We start from the raw sequence: 19282 nt of genomic DNA, 5'->3' as shown, positions 1-19282 counted from the left end.
GTCCACAAACAAAACTATTAGAAAAGACGAGTGGCTCTGCTTTTGATTAACAAGACTAAGGGCGTTTCTTGTCTCAAGAGCGCTCCTAGCGACGTTGAACGGTAACAGCCTCAGGTCAGGTGATCAGATCTTAAACCGCATTGTAAATAGACAGGAGGAATCCATGGGAGGCATGCCTCCTTCGTAGTCTTTTCAAGAACACTCCGAAAAGGTCACTCATTCCCTCTCAGGGACTTTTTATCACCCACTAAGGTTTCCATACACTTCTGCTTCGTTTCGTGGCGCCCAAGTGCTGACCAACAACATGTACCGGTCCCTGTACGCCTTCCGATCGGCGGAGCCCAACTCGCTGCACTTCGCGGCGGGAGAGAGCTTCCTAATCCTGGAGAGGAGCAACAAACACTGGTGGCTTGGCTCACGCTGCAGCTCGGGGGAGACTGGCTACATCCCTTCCTCGTACATCGAAAAGATTCAGGTAGACACCACGTCCCACCTTCGGATGAATCTGCCGAATGAAGCACAGACGACAGATCCCCGTGGATCGTTCACGGGAGGGGTTGGGATTCACGAGGACTGGTTTCAAAGCAGTCATCGTCGTAAATGCGCAGTAAAGTCACAATTGTTAGACAAATGCCTATCGACTAAACTCCACTCCAAGACGACGAAAACGTGTCTGAAATAATGTCCAGAAAGAGAGTCGTGCATTATTGTTTACAGACTGGTGGGTAAGAGGTTGTACTAGAACATATTGTTCATATTAGGTAAATGTCATAAAATATATGAACAGTATTTTTTTTTTGCTGTTATTCTTTCCATTGTTATTGATGTTCACATTGGATACTACTTAAAGAATCAAAGTCCGATAACAAACACGTGAAAAAAATAAGGCATTCAAAAGAGAATTACAATAAGAGCATAATTAGACAAGAAGAGAGAATAATAAGAAGATATACAGATTTTTTTAAACACATGAGGGCATACACTGCCCCTCACCTCAAGTGAGGTGGGATCGGCTCCAGCTCAGCTGCGACTCTAATGAGGACAAGAACTATAAAAAATGGATGACTGGATTATTTTTTTTTAACTATCCCTTCATCTGTAGATCCCAGCCAACTCGCATTCTTCTCCTAAATAGTATGTTTTCCTTACAGTCAGTCCTTCCCATATGTGCGTTCTTCCAGGGATGCATTCATCAGTGAACTAGCCCCAGCATGTGACCTGTGCCATTCAGGAATGAATGCTTCCTCCGCATTGGCTGTGGAGCTTCAATGAGCTCCAATTTGGAATCTTGCTGAGCATGTGTGACACTCGCTGAAAGGCTGCTTTTTTGTTAGATAACTGACCCAGTTTCTCTTTCCTACACCCCCCCCCCCCACACACACACACACGGCCGAAGGCGAGAATTTTGCTCTGTTGTGTTTAAAGTTTTATGCAAACATGAGTCAATATTTAATTTCCGCAGATCCTCATTTGCGATTTCTTTTATTTTTTTCCTTCTGATTGCCAGGCTCCCGAGCAAGATGAAGTGTTGCAGTCCATTGACAGGGCCATTGAAGGCATCCACAATATTGCCTTAAAAAATGGAGGAAAATACAATCTGGAACAGCGGGATGTCCTCCAGTGAGTAGAAATGTTCTACACTACAGGCACAGTTTAACATGTTTACCTGTTAAACAAGCAAAAGTGGCCATAAAAAGTGTACACACCCCTGTTGAAGTGCCAGCTTTCTGCTATGTAATTTTTTTTTAAAGACCCATGATAAACACATTTTCCTCTATTAAGGTGACCTAAAACCTGAACAATTCAGTTCATAGCAAAATTAAATTATTTAGAGACGGGATGTAATCAGAAGTGATCGAATTAACGAGTCACATTCAAAGTCACGTTAAATCTGAGTCAGCACACACTTAGCACCATTTGAAGTTTCTGATGAACCCCATAAAAAGTTCACGCTGAAGTTTGAATCCATTGAGGAATTGCAATGCTACTACACTCATTTCAACGATTGCAGAATAGTGCCAATGACATTTCCACGTCTCCCGACACGTTGAATTGAAATTCCAGCAAAGTTTGTCCTTCTGCTCTAGAAAGTTGATCCATCACAGAAAGGAGACGCTTGCCCGGCGGAGCGTAGCAGGACACTCGCAAGGCCTCCCGGCATCCAACAGTGAAATATCTCTCAGCCAAACTCCTCCCCTGCACAACGGTCTTCACCGAGACTACGCAAGACAGGGAGGCATTCCCATATCAGGAAGCATGGACAACATGCAAGGAGAGCCGGGCTTTTATCAGGTGACATTAATTGAATTAATTGTCTGTTTTCCTTCTATTACAGTGGCTCCGGCGTCAAAGCACATGTTGGTGGACCCCTGTTTCGAACAAACTTGGCTCACTTTTTTTACAACCACGTTTGTTCAAATATACAGTTGAATTCCGGTTTCCAAATGAAACTGATGGGACTTTGTCTTTATTCACTCTTGCCTGCATCCGTCCCTGCAGGTGCCCCCGCAGCCTCGCCGCGCCGCTCCAATCACGCCACCGCCACCTGAGAAACAGCGCAACAGCCGGCGTCCAGGTCAGTGGGCGTCGGCATAATAGGTTTCTCACCGACGATTAGAATAATCGGGCCCTGCTGCAAAACACTCTGTTCATAATAGAATTTTCCCCATCTAGTTTTTCTTTTGTTTTTGGAAGGTAGTTAGTTTTAATACATTTGTAGAGTGGGATTGCTTGTTTTCATTTGTTTAAATTTTTTCCCCTGAATCTTTTTAAAATTTAATTATTTTGTTTATTTCTGTCATTATTTATCACATCTTTTTATTTATAATATATATATACACACACACATACAGTGTATATATTTTTTGGGGGGTGGGTGGGCGGGGGGTATTTTTCATTGACTACTTTGTTTAATAACCTTCATCGTTGCCTAAGTGTTGCTTGCTCTCTCCTCTTCTGCAGAACTGGACATCCCTTCCAGATTGTCTTCTCTCCCTCCATCCCCGGTCCCCTCTCTCACAATCAGCAGCACCTCTTTAGAGTCTGCAGTGTCATCCGACGTCAGCCTGCCAAGCGTTTCCAGCACCCCACCTCCCCCGATACCATCCCGCGTTAAGCCTGCCGCGCCTTCAGAGTCTCCCGCTCAGTCAGCCCCAGCCAAGAAGAGCCCGGCGCCACAGCCTCCTCAGCCCCCCGCCGCCGAGGAGGAGCATCCGGAGAACGAGTGGCCGGTCGCCCCACCGTCAGTTGCTGAAAGCCACCCCGACGGTTCCTCCGAGCCGGTTCCACCAAGCATCGGGGCCGAACTGATCGAGCTGGTCCGGAAGAACACGGGCTTAAGTTACGAGCTGTCACGAGTCGCCGTCGGGGTGGTGGTGGGCCACCTCCAGACCACCCTGCCTCATTCCTCCTCCGCCCTGGAGCGAGTTCTCCTGTCGCTGGTGGAGAGCAAGGTTAGACTTGTTTTCTTTGCGTCACGTGCGCTCGGTGTCGCGGCCCCCTTGTAGGCTCAAAAGAGAACACGGCTGCCGTTTAGGATTTCAGCTGAAGCTGCTTTTAGCTGTGAGAACTTTGCGGGGTGTTTATCATGTCAGCCACTCGTTTCCCCTGCTCTGCTGTGTCAAAGTTGACACATGAGACATTTGACCCGCACCAAGGCTTAAATATTTGTCGACTGTCGTTCCAGAGGAACAAGTTGTAACATGATCGTACATAAGCACAACACATTACAACTGGATCTAATGACATTTGACAGAGCATCTAAACAAATTCAGAGGATAGTTACTTAGAAAGAGATACCGTACCACTGACAGACAGAAATGCACTGGAAACCTTCAAGGCGGAACTAAATCCATCCATGCTGTTTGCCCTGTTTTGGGGGATTTTGCAAACGGAGATGACACGGAAAATGTGTAATATGTTTAAATGTATGCATCGCCGAAAAGCTTTCACCTGTACCCCAGAAGCCCTTCCAGCTTTAATGACTCTTAAAAAAAACATTGTGAGGGAAAAAAGGGCTGCAAAATGTGGACAAGGCCTCATCATGTGACTCCCTCTCATATCCGTGCAGGACCTGGGGGCTGCGTTGCCACGAGGTCAGCTATGTCACGATGAGCAACGGCTGGAGGTCATCTTCGGCGACCTGGCCCGCCACCGGGACGACTCCCAGCAGCGCAGCTGGGCGCTCCACGAAGACCACGCCCTCATTGCGTGTTACCTCGAGGAGCTTCTCAAGATACTGGTAAGGCGCATGAACGCCAGCGTGTGATTTTCACTTACTCCTAGATGGCTAAATGACTGTATGGCAGTATTCCCAAATTCACCTTATCACTTTTTTTCTGAAACAGCCAAAGATGACATCAATTTGGCGCCAAAGCACCGTCTAAGTAGAAAAGTGTCTTGATGTTTAATTTACGCCATGACCAAAGCATGATGCGGCCACCAACAAGCTCCGTTGTGGATATGGTGTTCATCTGGTGAAGTGCAGTGTTGAATTTTCAAATGAAGCTAAGCTACTGCACAACCTCTTATTCCCTCGTACGGTCTAATGAAAGCGTTTCAGTCAGATGAACGTATAATCCGCACACGGGACACACATCCTGCTGGAAATACCAGACATGACTGATGGGATCAGACAGGCCAGTTTACAGATCCGACTATGTTATTTAAGGCTGACTCAGTCAACTTTGACAGCCTGCCAAATCTTTTGCGTTGGTATTTTCCGACCGACTAAAACCCACAATCAAGCTGGGATGCTCAGACGAGCATTTTAATGCATCCATAGATCTTCGGGCATGCTCGGGGACTTTTTACAGATTACAGCGGGAAGGGAAGTACAGTAAGTGCTGTGTATTATTGCTCGTACAAATAAAATCTTTTTTTTTTTTTTTAAGACTGATGCCGATCCCGAGGTGTGTAAGAGGATGTGCAAGTCCAGCGACTATGAGAATGTGCACTCCCTGGTTTCCTATTATCAGATGGTAAGAACAACATCTTCAGTAATCACCGGTGAAAACTCGCTCGTCATGGCAGCGGCCTTTGGTTCACGATTGATTTTTCCCATCACCGTTTAGGAGCTTCGCGTGTCTTTGCGGCTGCTGCTACTGAAAGTGTTTGGCGCCATGTGCAGCCTTGACGCTTCTCTCATCTCCACCCTCCTCAACTCCATCCTCCCGATGGAGCTCGCCAGGGACTTGCAGACCAACGCGCAAGGTCGGTGGGCGATTATTCCTTTTTATCCCAGCGTATTCAACATATTCCAGTACTAATATGTGTTGTCCGTATCACATTGCTCAGAGCACCAGAAGATGTGTTACACAGCCTTGGTACTTACTATGATTTTCTCAATGGGGGAACAGGTGCCATATCATCACTATGGTAAGAGTCTTGTTCATGAGAAGTATGATAAGAATGTACGTGAGGGCTTTACGCTGACAGTAGAGTTGTTTTTGGTCATATACACTGTTAAACCTGTCTAGCATGCATAAAAAAAAAAAAAAAAAAAACAAGGGCACCATGTGTGCCAAAGCACTTAAAATTTTCTCAGTGGCATCTGGCCGCTGCTGATGCGTGACAGTGTTGCAATATGCAGTATGCGTGCTGTCCTTTTGACGTGGTCATCTCGCTCCACGCGTTCAGAGCACTTGAATGGCGACTTTGTTCAGTTCCTGCTGGATGTGGTGGAGGACGGACATCCCACGGACCCCACGGAGCAGTTGCCTGACCTCTTCCTCAACCTGCTGCTGGCCTTCAACCTCCACCATACAGGTGACCGCCGACAGCGTGCGCATTTTCTCCGCGTCAACGTTTACAATTGGAGGTCTGCATTTCATTGGCTGATCACCCAGAGTGGAACCAAATTCAGATACAACTCGAGGTCCTATAGCTCGGAATTCAGTTTTCACTCCGTTAGGCTCTCTCTCTTTGCCTACATCTCTCCGACTCATTTCCCGGCGCGTCTTGGTTACGCAGCGCCGAGCAACAACGCCATCATGCAGCAGCTGAGGAAGAAGAATGTCAAAGTTCTGTCCGAAAAAGTGCTGCTGCTCCTCAACCGAGGAGGTACCTGATTGCTTTACCGCCGTCCGTCCTCCTGTCTTACAACACCACCAACATCATTATATATTCACTCCTGTGCAGACGACCCCGTGTGTATGTTCAAGCACATGCCGCCCGCGCCTCACGCCGTGCTCAAGTTCCTGCAGGATGTCTTCGCTAGTCAAGAGACAGCCGACATCTTTTACCGCACCGACATGATGGTGATGATTGACATAGCGGTGCGGCAGATCTCTGACCTTTCACCCGGAGACAAGGTGAGCTGGGGAGACACTAAAAGTTGCATAAAATCACTATGATCATTTACAGGCCCTGTGTCTTAAAACCGACTCAGAAATGTTATGCTATTTGAAAAAGATAAAAAGGTTTTGTCTCTTGCCAAGCGAGCGACTTATTAGTCAGTCTCAAGCTTCAAAGTCATCTTTGTTTAAAAACGGTCAAAATGGATCCTGCATACCTCCCAATAATAATCATCATAAAAATATTGACGATATATAATCACTGACGGTTCCCTGTGACCATTGCAATAGTCTGTATAGAAAATGAAGAGATGGAAAAGCAGTGAAACCGAATCAGCAAAGACAGGCGTTGATATTCAGAATCAAATATAATAAAATGTGACACACTTATGGAATTTTTATGGATATTAATACATAAACAATAAAGACTGCTAAATGTGTTTTTTTTAGAGGTTAGAATTCAAAATTTAGCTTTTTTAGCAAAAATATGTTTAAATTATGTTCTCATACTTGCATTAGAAAAACCCTGTCGAATGTGTTTATATTTTTCTGTGCCAATTGCCATATAAACAGTTTCCTCCACTTTTCTTCTTTTTGACTCTCCTTATCCAAAGCTCCGGATGGAGTACCTCTCCCTCATGCACTCCATCGTGCGCTCAACAGATTACCTGGAGCACCAGCACCGGCTCTCTGACCTACAGGGGGCGCTGCAGAGGATACTGAAGGAGGAGGAAGACCCTGGGGAGGATGAAGGGAGCGCTACGGCCAAACAGATGGATAAGCTCATTGTGCAACAGATCTACAAGGAGTTCCCGCAGATCAGCACGGGCCAATACTAACTCATCATAGCAGGATTGCAAGGGTTGCTGCTAGGGGGAAAAAAAAAATAACACTTTGGGCCCTGTCGCTTAAATGCCGCGAATGGAAAATACTACTTTCTATGTCCCCGTTCAGTATTACTCATATCACACAGTGTAGTACACTGCAAGGAAGTGCGATAGGGAAAAGTGATACCCTGAATGGTGGAAGGCGTAGTCACTTATGCAGGTATATGCCGGTGTTTCCCTGGACTTGATGTCCACTGCTGCAGCATGCATGGGATGTGGTAGAATTTGTTACTATTATTTGGGAATGGTGTGTTTCTATGATTGAATGAGGGAATAGCATGACAAATGCCCCAAAACAGCGAGTTCAAAGTTTGAGATACCGAAATATAGGCCAAACTTACATAGTTTGACTTGTAAGCAATAATGAGCCTCAGTAAAATGCATCCAGTTTTCTTCTATTAAAGTAATAGAAACCATGTGTTGAACATATTCTAACCAAAATGCACTCAACCATTTGCGATTGTGCCATGTAACGACGGTGTCGGCGCTCAGAGCAGTATTTTCCTTACAAAAATAATAATAGAGTATATTCTCTTGAAACTGACTTTACGTGCTTTACCCCACCCAACCCCAAGGTGCTTCATCACTTCATCAAACGCCATTGGGGAAAAAAGTAGAACAAGATAAACTGGTTGAGTGTTCCTGGCAAATAAGCTTCTCGACAAGTACCTTGTCTTGTGCGCTCACTTACTCAAAGAATCACAAGCATCAGGGTATTTCACTGTGTATCTTAACAAAATAGAGCATTTTAGTCCACAGTGCTGCATTTCACATGCAATAGAGCTTTGTAGCTTGGTTCTGCAGCCATGGTCTTCAACAAACTGCTGCATTTCCTTTTACTGAAATTCATATCGAATAATTTAACACAAATGTCCTTGATTTATTTACATTGTGTTGTCATTGGTAGTGTCCTGTCATATTACAAGTTAATATATGTCTGGTTTATTGGTCTGGGAAAATCTCTTGAACGGTAAACGTAATCCTAAAATGATACCTAATATTTTATTTTTGTATTGCGTTCAAACATCTATTCATCAGTTATGTTTGTTTACAGCCAGCGTTAGTGAGATGAACATCTCCCCTTCCTTAACTAAAGTAACATGCTCTAAGAGACTAATAAAGATATTTTAAAAGTGGAGGTTGTTTAGATGGTTATGTTTATTGAATGCTGACACACACACACACACACACATATTTGTTTTATATATGTATACGGTATATGTGTGTGTATACTGTATAAATCACAGTTGTCAAACTCAGGGCCCGCAAATTCAAGGCGCGGGGGGCCAGCTCTGGCCCACCACATCATTTTATGTGGCCCGTGAAAGCAAATCAAACATGGCACTTTCTATGATGATTGCTAAAATATGTACCAACATTTCAAATTCTCACATGTAACAAATAAGACATTGGAAGTATTTTCTTGTTGCCAATACCTCATGACAGTAACTGAAACAATAGTTGAATAAACTGTTCTTGTTTACTTCTTTATATGATTTCAGTCATAATGGCCTTCCAAGGGAAATGGTAACTAAAATGTGGCCCGCGACAAAAATTGGTTTGACACCCCTTTTATAGATATATATTTTTTAAAACCGGATGCTCAAATTGGTGGGTAAGTTAGAAGCCGGACAACAAACGCTGACGCACCAGACATGCTGTGTTGCAGCCAAATCTGTTCGGGTTAACATATGGGTGAAAGGTCCAGCGGTTCGACAGATACTCACTTGCAAAAATTCCTCTTGTAGCTGTAGCCGACCAGGTGAGATTATTTCCCCTCTTTCCCCCCCTGCATGTATACCTACTCTCCCTTTCTAATTGTCTTTGTTTTCTCCAAAGCAGGAAGTAAAAATGTCAAAACAGCCACAGCCGATCAGCCCAGTGAAGAACTTCTTCGCTGGCGGTTTCGGTGGAGTCTGCCTCGTCTTTGCGGGTCACCCCCTCGACACTATTAAAGTAAATCATGTGTACATCATACGATGAAAGATTCGCTTCTTGGTTGACACCAGAGACAGCTGCAGGATCCGGGACAACCCCTCTCTGGCTAAAAATGTCCATGTTGCTAAGAAATTGTCCTGAGTAATATGCAATATAGTACTTTGACCCACATTCAAGTGCACTCCTCGCTGCGTGTCTCGTCCCAGCACACTGCAGACTCACCCAACATCCTGGAATACATTCATTTGTTTAGTTATGATGATTCTATAATTGTCAAATCGTGATGAATCAAGTCGGATAGTTTCAATTGAAGGCCCCACGCACAAAATTCACAGTCTGACACCGAATTCCACATCATCTGTCAATCAAATGCAAGCCTATTTCTCTTTGTAAAGGCACTGACTTTGAGATTTTTCTGTTTTGGTGCAAAATTGTTCCCTCAGGTGCGTCTACAGACTCAACCCAAACCCAAACCGGGTGAGAGCCTATTGTATGCGGGGACCATTGATTGCTTCAAAAAGACCTTAGCTAAAGAGGTAAGCAGTTATGCAACTTTATCTTGAGGTTGAATACCATATTTGCTTGAACGGTGGTCAAGAGCACATATTATCAGGTATATAAAAGGCATGAGTAAATTATTTATAGAAATGCACGGATACAATATTAAACATGTTTTTGGTTCTTTTTAAAAAGGTGCTTTTCAGGGCAACAAAAGCACATTTTGGAATAAGTGCTAAGAAGAAAAAAAACAAGGCTGCTTTTGCCTCTTTGGATATTATCACTGACCCTGAAGGTGGAAAATCCCTCCCAGTTTTGTATTGGTGCCATATACATTTTTCGGTACAATATGTATATAGAGTAACAAAGTGATTATGTCTAACAATCTAACTGAGCTTTGTTGTTTATTTAAGTGGATGCGGAACGTGCTGTGACAAAACCAGGAAAATGTGATAACTGACTTCCTGTGCATGCTACGTTAATGAGCATAACTGCGGTTTCATTACATGATTGTTTGAAGCCGAGAATTTTGATTTGTTATGGCTGGTGTCTCCGGATGAAAGTTGAGTACATCTACATCGATACATTTTCTTAAATAAATGTGCAACCACAAACGACATTAAAGGTTCTCCAGTTGCCTTTTTTTAAAAATTCTGGACTAGATCTGGTATTTATTTGAACAGGAGCCACTATTATCGGAAATGTTATCCACAGTGAGTTGCTTTACGGTGATCACAACTCTTCATGCTCTTTGCAGGGAGTGAAGGGGCTTTACAAAGGTATGGCAGCCCCCATCATCGGAGTCACCCCCATGTTTGCCGTCTGTTTCTTTGGCTTCGGTTTGGGCAAGAAACTGCAGCAGAAAAGTCCCGATGATATCCTCACGTAGGTCACTGCTTTGCTCCGGTCGTGATTTGATCCTTAATAGCATTGAGGGTGATGATTTTTGCCTCCTTCCTCCAGGTATCCACAGCTGTTTGCTGCAGGCATGTTGTCCGGCGTCTTCACCACAGCCATCATGACTCCTGGCGAGCGAATCAAATGTCTACTGCAGGTTAGCTAAGCTCTTATTCCTCCTTTTGTTTTACAGTGAAGCCCTGTTGATTGTGGGCAATATGTTTCAGACCACCCCCCCCCAAAAAAAAAAAACGCTGAACAGGATCATAAAGCATAACCACCAAGCTCGTCAATAGCTAGCATACTCGCCTAAATAACATGCTAGCGCAAATTGATGTGGCATCGCATATGGGCTCATGAATATGCGCACTAGCACAGAATCACGTAAATATTTTGGGTTTTTTTACACACGGGCTATTCGAAAACTCCATCAGGATAGGAGCAGAAACATACTTTCAACTTCCCCCTTTGATGGTGCTCCAGGTGCACTCAAGGACCACCATCTGGAACGCAGATGAAAAACGCTAACAATCAACGAAACCTGACAACACCATCAAGATTCTACCAGATTGTGCCAAAGTAACACTCCAATTGCTTTGGGCAGAAACAGCGAAACCCGGAGAATATGTTCCCAAAATCATATCAATTACTTGAAGTCATCACGTAAATGCAATTTGGAGGGGCGCGGGCGGGGATGATTACAATTAGATGTTTCCAGAATCATTCAAACCTCGAGTGACTCCAAGGCATCATCAAACTATGAATGACTGCAGTCTCAAAAGAAAGAATAAAAGTTTAAGATTAGGATCTCCACATATCAAAAGATGTTGCAAGTGGTGTGTGTGTGTGTGTGCGCGTGTGTGTGTAGATCCAGGCTTCCTCTGGGACCGTGAAGTACGACGGGCCGCTTGATTGCGTCAAGCAGCTCTACAAGGAGTCCGGCATCAGAGGAATCTACAAAGGCACCGCGCTGACTCTCATGAGAGGTGCTGCTCTATTTTGCTTTTCAACTAAGCCGTGCTCGTGCGTCTACGTTCATTTGTCGGGCCTTTAATGATTGATCCCCGTTGTATTTCCAATGATCAGGTGTGTAAAGACTCGTACCTTTTGTGTATGTGTGATTTCAGATGTTCCTGCAAGTGGCATGTACTTTATGACGTACGAGTGGTTGAAGAATCTCCTCACGCCGGCAGGAAAGAGGTGCAAACTCTCGACGGCCTCATTTCAGCTCTTGGATATAAACGAGACGGAACCTGAAATGGCTCTCTCTGTCTCCTTCTCTCTCATTCACTCGCCCACCCGTCCAGTCACAACGAACTCAGTATTCCCAGTGTGCTGTTCGCCGGAGGGATGGCAGGAATATTTAATTGGGCCGTGGCGATTCCCCCTGATGTGCTCAAGTCTCGTTTCCAAACAGGTACCTACATAGCTACCTCTTTTAACCCTTAGGTCCTTCGAAACAAAAAAACCCTAAGTTAAGCGTTTTACAATTTTGGAAATGATGTATGTTGTGCTATACAAACATTCTTTTTTTTTTTTTCAAACACTCAAAATGTTCAGAGGCATCTGTGATATCCATACATATAAATTTGTGCCTGGAGGTCCCAACCAAGCCCTACTAACAATCCCGACCGGACGTGTTCATGTAAAATGCATTGGTTTGAAGCCTCCTGCAAAAAGGCAAACTCATTTGCGATCCTCTGGCGCCACCTAAAAGCTGCACAATTGGAATGACCTCAACCCAACAATGTGGCATGCATACGTCTGTCCAAGCGAAAACAAAGCGATTGACGTAAAAATCGCGTGAAATGCATGTTTACACATTAGGTTTACGATGCATTCAAAAATATGAATTATAATGGGTCTCTATGGTGCAAAATATGTAAATTGTGAAGATTAAGGTATCAAAACGTTTTTTTATTATTGCTGCAATGCCTGAGAATTATCAGCCGGTGATGTCATGAAATTTCGGCCATTTTAGAACCCCCCCATACGTTTCAGCTCTCTCGAGTTTTTCCGAATGCCTTTGCGTTTGATTCAAAGACATAATTTTGCATTTAGCGCAAACGGTGGACTACGAGGGTTAAGGTTACAATGATGTTCGCGCAATTCTTGGAGTTCGTAATCTACATTGAAAATACGACATGTAAAAATCGACTCATCCTTTGTGTCAATCAACTGTAGCTCCCGAGGGAAAGTATCCCAACGGCTTCCGGGATGTTCTGCGCGAGCTGATCCGAGAGGAAGGCATCGGCTCCTTATATAAAGGTTTCAACGCCGTCATGCTGCGAGCTTTTCCCGCAAACGCTGTGAGTCCATATATTTTATCTTATATATTTTACAAAAATTCACGGTGTGTTGCGAATAGCGCAAGCTTGTTGTGTTTGTTAGTTTAGCTCCCGAGAGCGATGGAAGATTAGGGCCGCTTTCAATAAGAATAAATGATAGTGTGGGCATGTTAGCATGTGGCTTTGAGGCACAACGCTGATGATGTAGTTCTAGCAGCATAGTATTTACAGCGAAAGCTTTATTTTTTCTTTAAAATGTTAGCATGCAAATCGAAGCTACTCTTGACAACCACATTTGTCAACAACAACATCCTGCACGCATGCGACTGAGATTCTGAGTCATTCTAATGAAGCCTTTTTTTGTTGTTGTTGTTGTTGTTTTATCGGTGTCCTCAGGCTTGCTTCTTGGGATTTGAACTCGCAATGAAATTCCTGAACTGGGCGGCACCCAACCTGTGACGGGGAACCACTCTTACAAAATGAATAATAAGTCTGCGCACATCCACTCGGACTTTTATCATTTTCAACAGAGCTCCACTTCTCGACTTGATTGTGTCTGAAAACTTGTAGTTAGTGGAAATTTGGAGCCAATCGTATTTCCTCAAATTGTGGCCTCCACGCTAATGAGCGCCATGTCTCAATTAATATCAGGGTTTGTCTTGTAACCTCTTCTCCGTAATTCCACTTTTTTTTCCTTTTTGGGGGAAAAAGGAGAAGCAACTGTAATTAACGTCTACACACGGAAGCATAGAAGTAATCCGTCACGCCTACCAAAGCACGTTAATTTTTCTTGGCTGCCACGATGTGGCTGTCAAGCGAGGTCGCTGTCCCGTCCCCCCAATTGATCTTGCGTTATATTGAGACGGTGTCTTTTCTCGTCCCCTCTGCGCTCCCACGACAGCGTTGTGTGTGCGCTCATCCATTTTGCAGCGAGTTTGATTGAGTACACTTTGTCTTTGGTTTTTCTTTATTTTATCCTAAATACTTTTTTAAAGATCCCACATCACTTGATGTATATATGAATATATATACAGTATATATATATTAATTAAACATTATTTATGATTTTAAAAAATATGATCAAATGAGGAGGCAGGGTGGTCGACTGGTTAGCACCTCCGGCTCACGGTGCAGCGGTGGATTGCAGGTAAATGGGATACTCTAAATTGTCCTTAAGGTGTGAGTGGGAGCAAGGATGGTTGTCGGTCTGTGTGTGTCCTGCGATTGGCTGGCAACCGGTTCTGGGTTTACCCCCGCTTGCTGCCCAGCATGCCTGCGACCCTTGTGAGCATAAGAGGATGAGAATATGGATGGATGATCAAATGATTGTGACTCTTGCGAAGCATGTCTGACACATTTTATGATGAAATTGAGTGTACTGTACTACATTTAGAAAGTAACTGACATTAATGTTTACGGCTTACTTGACTGGCATTCAGTTTCAGATGTCAGGTTGTGAATTACGGTATATCTGGGACTGAATTATAGATACTTGTAACTCCAGTTTGCGATATCGGCGACACCATCTGAGCTCATCATAATCCCGGCTGGATTTGTCCACGTCATCATTCCGCCGAGATAAAAGAAAATTACTCCTTGCCAAATGCTAAGTGCAAAACAATTTTCCATATAAATATACGATACGCCACAGCTCCTCACTGGCATTGAAACAGGAGTTCAGAACACTCCAGATATTGTTCCACCCCATTAAAAACTCTTGTCGAAAATATATATGAATTGTTTATATTAACCATAATTGACCAGGCAAATGTACTTCGATGTATTCAATAACCGTCTAGCCACTCTTTGAGGAAATACAGTCTTGCTCTTATTTTGAAAAGTTGATTTTCTTTGGCGGTGTTTTTGTGAAAGGCAGTGATGGAGTGAGCTGGACATGTTGTGCCTTACCCCTCTGCCTTAAGTGAACATATCAGGGAAAAGGTTCATTTGTTTTTATACCGTGCATCCACACGTTTGCGTCAACGTCTCAACAATAGTCGCCGGCCGCTCTCATTGCGACAGAAAAAGACTCCCGATGAGAGGGGTTGACCTGTACGTGAATGTTGCTGTTTAGAAATGTGCAAAGAATAAAAAGAAATGTTGAATGGCACTTTTGTGCACTTGGGTATATTTACTTGCCGTGTGAAAAGTGCTTTCCCTGTGTCCTTTCTATGGCCATTAGTTTCACTGTGATGTGTCCACCGGACGGGCGTTCATTATGTGTAATGGGGAAAAGTTGAGGTCAATACTTTCCGACGGCTGAGTTCAATAAAGAAATCAATAAAGCGAATGTGACGGATGCATCAGGGTGGAGTCTGCTTCTTTTTCAAAGCGTGTTCACATGCGGGGGGGCAACGCGGGCCGTCCGATGCTTTGCTTTATGGAAACGACACCCGAAAGCTTTTGACAACCGGCTGGACTTCCAAAAATGAGCAATTCCGAGATTCCGGCGGGTCTCAAGGAGCTGCTGCAGGGATATACGGTGCAGGTTCTTCGCAAGAGGCCGCCGGACTTGGTGGAATTTGCCGTGCAGCATTTTACGCAAATTCTGGAGAAGCGAAAGAATGACAAGCCAGCTAAGAAGCGTGGCGGCAAAGCGGCACGGAAAGGCGTCACTTTTGCAACAATCTCTGATGAGAGTGCCCAGGATGACAAAGAAGAGGGGGAAGAGAAGCTTGCTGGTGAGCATTACGACCTCAGCGTACTTAAGTTGGATCGTTTTGATGTTATCTAAAAGGTGTCATAACATGTCTGCAGAATCCACCGCTGGTAAATACAACCGCAGAGTTTCAGGTCTGTAACAATTAATTCCTTAACGTGAGCCTGGGCAGCATGGTGGAGAAGTGTTTACCAAATCGGCCCCAAAATTCTGAGGTCAACAGTCACATCGGGCCTAACTGTCTGAAGTTTCCATTTTCTCCCAATGCTCTTCGGATTCCAAAACCTGATCGTCCCACATGTGATTTTCTTGAGTACCTTTTTAAAAAAAAGAAATTTTAATGCGCGTGTGTGCCGATGCAGTTTGCGCAGAGGCCTACAACCCCGACGACGACGAGGATGACGACGACGAGCCTCGAGTTGTGTACCCCAAAACGGACGAGCAGCGTCGCAGGCTTCAGGATGCCTGCAAGGACATTTTACTCTTTAAGACACTGGAGCAGGTGCACACGCGTGTGAAAAGACATGCTTGACCTTTACATGCATTGTGTCAGGGGTCACCTACTGAAGAGCTACTCAGACCTTAAAGAGAACAGCTACCTATTTGAAAAAAAGAACATATTACTGTGATATATTATTAGGAGTAATTAATTCAGCTTTGTAAATACAATTTATTATTCATTCATTCATTCATCTTCCGAGCCGCTTGATCCTCACTAGGGTCGCTTAATTTAACAATATTACAATCAATATGCAATACTTGAAGTCACGTAAAGCCAAAATGAGAACTGACCTACAACGTGACCTGGCTTTCAACACCAATCCCAGAGAGCCAACCAGCCACCACGAATGTTTTCCACGAACGTCACAGTAAATTTACCGGTACTTCAACTTCGGTACACAAAAGCAGTGGCGAGTTTCAGCTCTTCAGCCTTCTTTAACCCGATCCAAATAATTAACCCAACTTTGGCAACCCTGAGAGCGGATTAGTAAAATTACCCAGCATCTTTTTTTTTTTTTTTTAGTGAGTGTTAGTGTATTGATTATGTGCAGTCCTCTAATGAGTGTTACGTGCTGTAGGACCAGTTCTCGGAGGTTTTGGACGGCATGTTCGAGGTGCAGGTCAAACCTCAGGAGCACATCATTGACCAAGGAGACGATGGAGATAATTTTTATGTCATAGAGAGGTGAGTGGTTTGATTTATGCTCAGACGTTTGAAGAAAAAATAAAAACGGTCGAATTAGGTTTTGTCTCCTCTCAGGGGCGTTTACGATATAGTGGTGACGAAGGACGGGGTGAGCGCGTGCGTGGGAAAGTACGACAACAAGGGCAGTTTTGGCGAGCTCGCTCTCATGTACAACACGCCGCGAGCCGCCACCATCGTGGCGGCACAGGAAGGCGCCTTGTGGGGCCTGGTGGGTAACTACTACGTGCGCGTACACGCTGACCTTTGTCGTGTAGAAACGAGACATGAATGCCATGTTTGGTGCACTTGCAGGACCGGACGACTTTCCACAGGCTCATTGTGAAAAATAACGCCAAGAAGAGGAGGATGTATGAGGCCTTTGTTGAATGCGTTCCCCTTCTGAAGTCTCTGGAGGTTTGCATCACAGACATCAGGAACACTCTTACTGCACGCTTAACGATAACATACAGAGAAATGAATACATTACAACGGTGCCTTGAAATGCGTAACCCGATTTACAAACAAAAACATAATCAACAACCATTTGAAGCCTGGACTGCCAATCGCAAAATTTTAAAGAAGCGGTCTGCTTATTTCGCGTGACTTTGTGTATTGGAACGTCCTTCAGTGTCGTCAACGGGGAACATAGAGCGATTAAACACACTGTTATTTATCCCGTCACATATTTTGATGTTTTTTTTAGGCTGATCTTCTTAAATAAATGTTGCAAAAAGTCAGAAAGAAGAAAAAACGCATAAGGTTTAATCCTATTACATATTTTGCGATTGTCAAAAGTTGCGCAAGTTTTGCGCATTTTTTAGAGACATTATTTTCTTCAGAATTTGGGTTGATTTGAGACTTGTATGACTTCTAATTGTTGATGTTTTCCCATGTTTAACAGCTCTCGGAGAGGATGAGGATTGTGGATGTGCTAGGAGCGCGATGCTTCAAAGATGGAGAGCGTATTATAGCGCAGGTAACATACCGGGCGTACACAATGTGACTTGCTACCTGCGCACAATTTGTTTGAATGGACTAAACGAGTCGTCACTCGCGTGGCCACAGGGAGACACAGCTGACTGTTTTTACATCGTGGAATCAGGACAAGTCAGGATCATGATCAAAAGCAAAGTAAGTCATAAAATTATGAGCTTCCACGTTGCACTTCTTGCATCATAAAAAGCGATGGTGGAAAGTAAAAAAAATACAAATGTCATTACTGTACTTGGGTAGATTTTTTCAGGCATCTTTTATGTACGATGGTGCGTTGACATACGCAATTTACGAGCTTAGCTTTTTGCCAGCTGTCGTTGGGCATTTTTGTTGTTTTCCTTTCACTTGAGACATAAGTAGTCAGCAGTTCTTTACAAAAGAAACATCAATTTTCAGTTATTTAGCTAGCCTTAGAAGTTGTTGTTCAGTTAATGTTAGCAAAGCTACGGGAACACCATGATTTTATTGCAGTGCAAGTGAATTTACTTTCCTCTCAGTGAAATCTACCAGCACTATAAAAGTTAAAATGAAACGTGTGTGTGTGTGGGTGTGTGTGGCATTTAATCAAATAGGATATTCTCACTTTTACTTTTAGGCAGGTTTCAGAGACTATGTTAACTTAAGTAAAGGAGCAAGTACTTGGTCTTTTAGCAGTCACGTCACAACTTGTGTGTTTGATACCAGACGAAGGTAGGCCAGCAGGACGACGCGGAGATCGAGGTGGCCCGTTGCTCTCGAGGACAATACTTTGGGGAGCTCGCACTGGTCACCAACAAACCTCGAGCAGCGTCCGTTTATGCTATTGGAGAAACCAAATGTTTAGGTAATTTGTTTTTGAATATTACCTCGCTACTGACCTCTTCTATTATTTTTTTAATCGACCTTTTTTTTTGGGGGGGGGACTTAAAACCAAATTTGTCATAACACAACACAATCAATCACTAACCTAATGTCATAATAATAGTTATAATTATGTCACAGGAAATATTTGTGTTTAAAAAAACTAAGCCATAAATGTATAACAATCCAAAAAACATTCAGCATAAAATTAAACAATTAAAGGTTGGCACAAAAATACCATCTTTGTATCTAAAGTATACAAAATCTAGATGTATATTTAATATGTGTAGATATACAAGCCAGCATGCCTTCTTGTGCCACATATTTTTACAAGACAGGCTGACATGAATCTACCGTTTGTTGCAGAGATTGACATCCAGGCGTTTGAACGCTTGTTGGGCCCTTGTAAGGAAATCATGAAGAGGAACATCTCCCAGTATGAAGATCAACTTGTGGCATTATTTGGCTCTAGCGTGGACTTAAAACACTAGCGTGTACTGTACAGTACGTTCTCCCCTCCTCCGCCCATTTTTATTAGTGTGTTGATCAGATGAAACTCAACACGGCTTTGAAAAAAAACATGGCCCACAGAAATATCCCCGACTGGCTTTGACTATTACGATCAGATTTGTTCTCTACAATAAAAACTATTCCCTTTATATGAAACCAATTTCCTTTCCTGAAAAAAACTTTTAATTTGTAGTTTTGAGAGACTTCAGCTCAGATTTATTCGTAGCTTTGTCACTTTCCAGTTGTTGCTTTTTCACCTGCAAATGACAATTAACAAGACAGTAAAATGTTGA

The 19282-nt window shown here is 43.6% G+C and overlaps 2 protein-coding genes and 1 long non-coding RNA gene across 4 annotated transcripts; 2 read left to right on the top strand and 1 right to left on the bottom strand.

Moving 5' to 3' along the window:
* Nucleotides 1–115: 115 nt before the first annotated feature.
* Nucleotides 116–8316, top strand: LOC127607901 (NCK-interacting protein with SH3 domain-like). Its single transcript, XM_052076654.1, has 13 exons — nucleotides 116–475; nucleotides 1508–1620; nucleotides 2088–2292; nucleotides 2500–2575; nucleotides 2962–3452; nucleotides 4070–4240; nucleotides 4893–4979; nucleotides 5073–5211; nucleotides 5296–5376; nucleotides 5638–5766; nucleotides 5971–6060; nucleotides 6139–6311; nucleotides 6908–8316. Exons 1-13 carry the CDS (start codon nucleotides 305–307, stop codon nucleotides 7130–7132), a joined length of 2151 nt encoding a protein of 716 aa, XP_051932614.1. The 5' UTR covers nucleotides 116–304; the 3' UTR covers nucleotides 7133–8316.
* Nucleotides 2497–3012, bottom strand: LOC127607945 (uncharacterized). Its single transcript, XR_007964168.1, has 2 exons — nucleotides 2918–3012; nucleotides 2497–2545 (listed from the first exon to the last, which is right to left on the bottom strand). It is a non-coding gene; the product is annotated as an uncharacterized LOC127607945 (long non-coding RNA).
* Nucleotides 8317–8806: 490 nt separating the features above from the next.
* LOC127607926 (mitochondrial carnitine/acylcarnitine carrier protein-like) lies at nucleotides 8807–19138 on the top strand. Of its 2 annotated transcripts, XM_052076699.1 has the most exons (17): nucleotides 8807–8942; nucleotides 9020–9136; nucleotides 9562–9654; nucleotides 10374–10501; nucleotides 10580–10670; nucleotides 11382–11499; nucleotides 11641–11713; nucleotides 15235–15482; nucleotides 15559–15594; nucleotides 15823–15962; nucleotides 16540–16646; nucleotides 16722–16875; nucleotides 16959–17060; nucleotides 17548–17622; nucleotides 17712–17777; nucleotides 18324–18462; nucleotides 18846–19138. In XM_052076699.1, the coding sequence occupies exons 2-17, from the start codon at nucleotides 9032–9034 to the stop codon at nucleotides 18968–18970; spliced, it is 1800 nt and encodes a 599-aa protein (XP_051932659.1). In that variant the 5' UTR covers nucleotides 8807–8942; nucleotides 9020–9031; the 3' UTR covers nucleotides 18971–19138. The 2 variants fall into 2 exon arrangements, with proteins under 2 accessions (XP_051932659.1, XP_051932658.1); XM_052076698.1 differs by lacking the exons at nucleotides 15235–15482; nucleotides 15559–15594; nucleotides 15823–15962; ... (5 more) ...; nucleotides 18324–18462; nucleotides 18846–19138 and adding exons at nucleotides 11821–11930; nucleotides 12698–12822; nucleotides 13198–13720.
* Nucleotides 19139–19282: the final 144 nt, after the last annotated feature.

The sequence above is a fragment of the Hippocampus zosterae genome, chromosome 9 (genome assembly GCF_025434085.1).
Source record: "Hippocampus zosterae strain Florida chromosome 9, ASM2543408v3, whole genome shotgun sequence".
NCBI lineage: Eukaryota > Metazoa > Chordata > Actinopteri > Syngnathiformes > Syngnathidae > Hippocampus > Hippocampus zosterae.
This window is presented reverse-complemented; position numbering and strand designations above follow the sequence as displayed.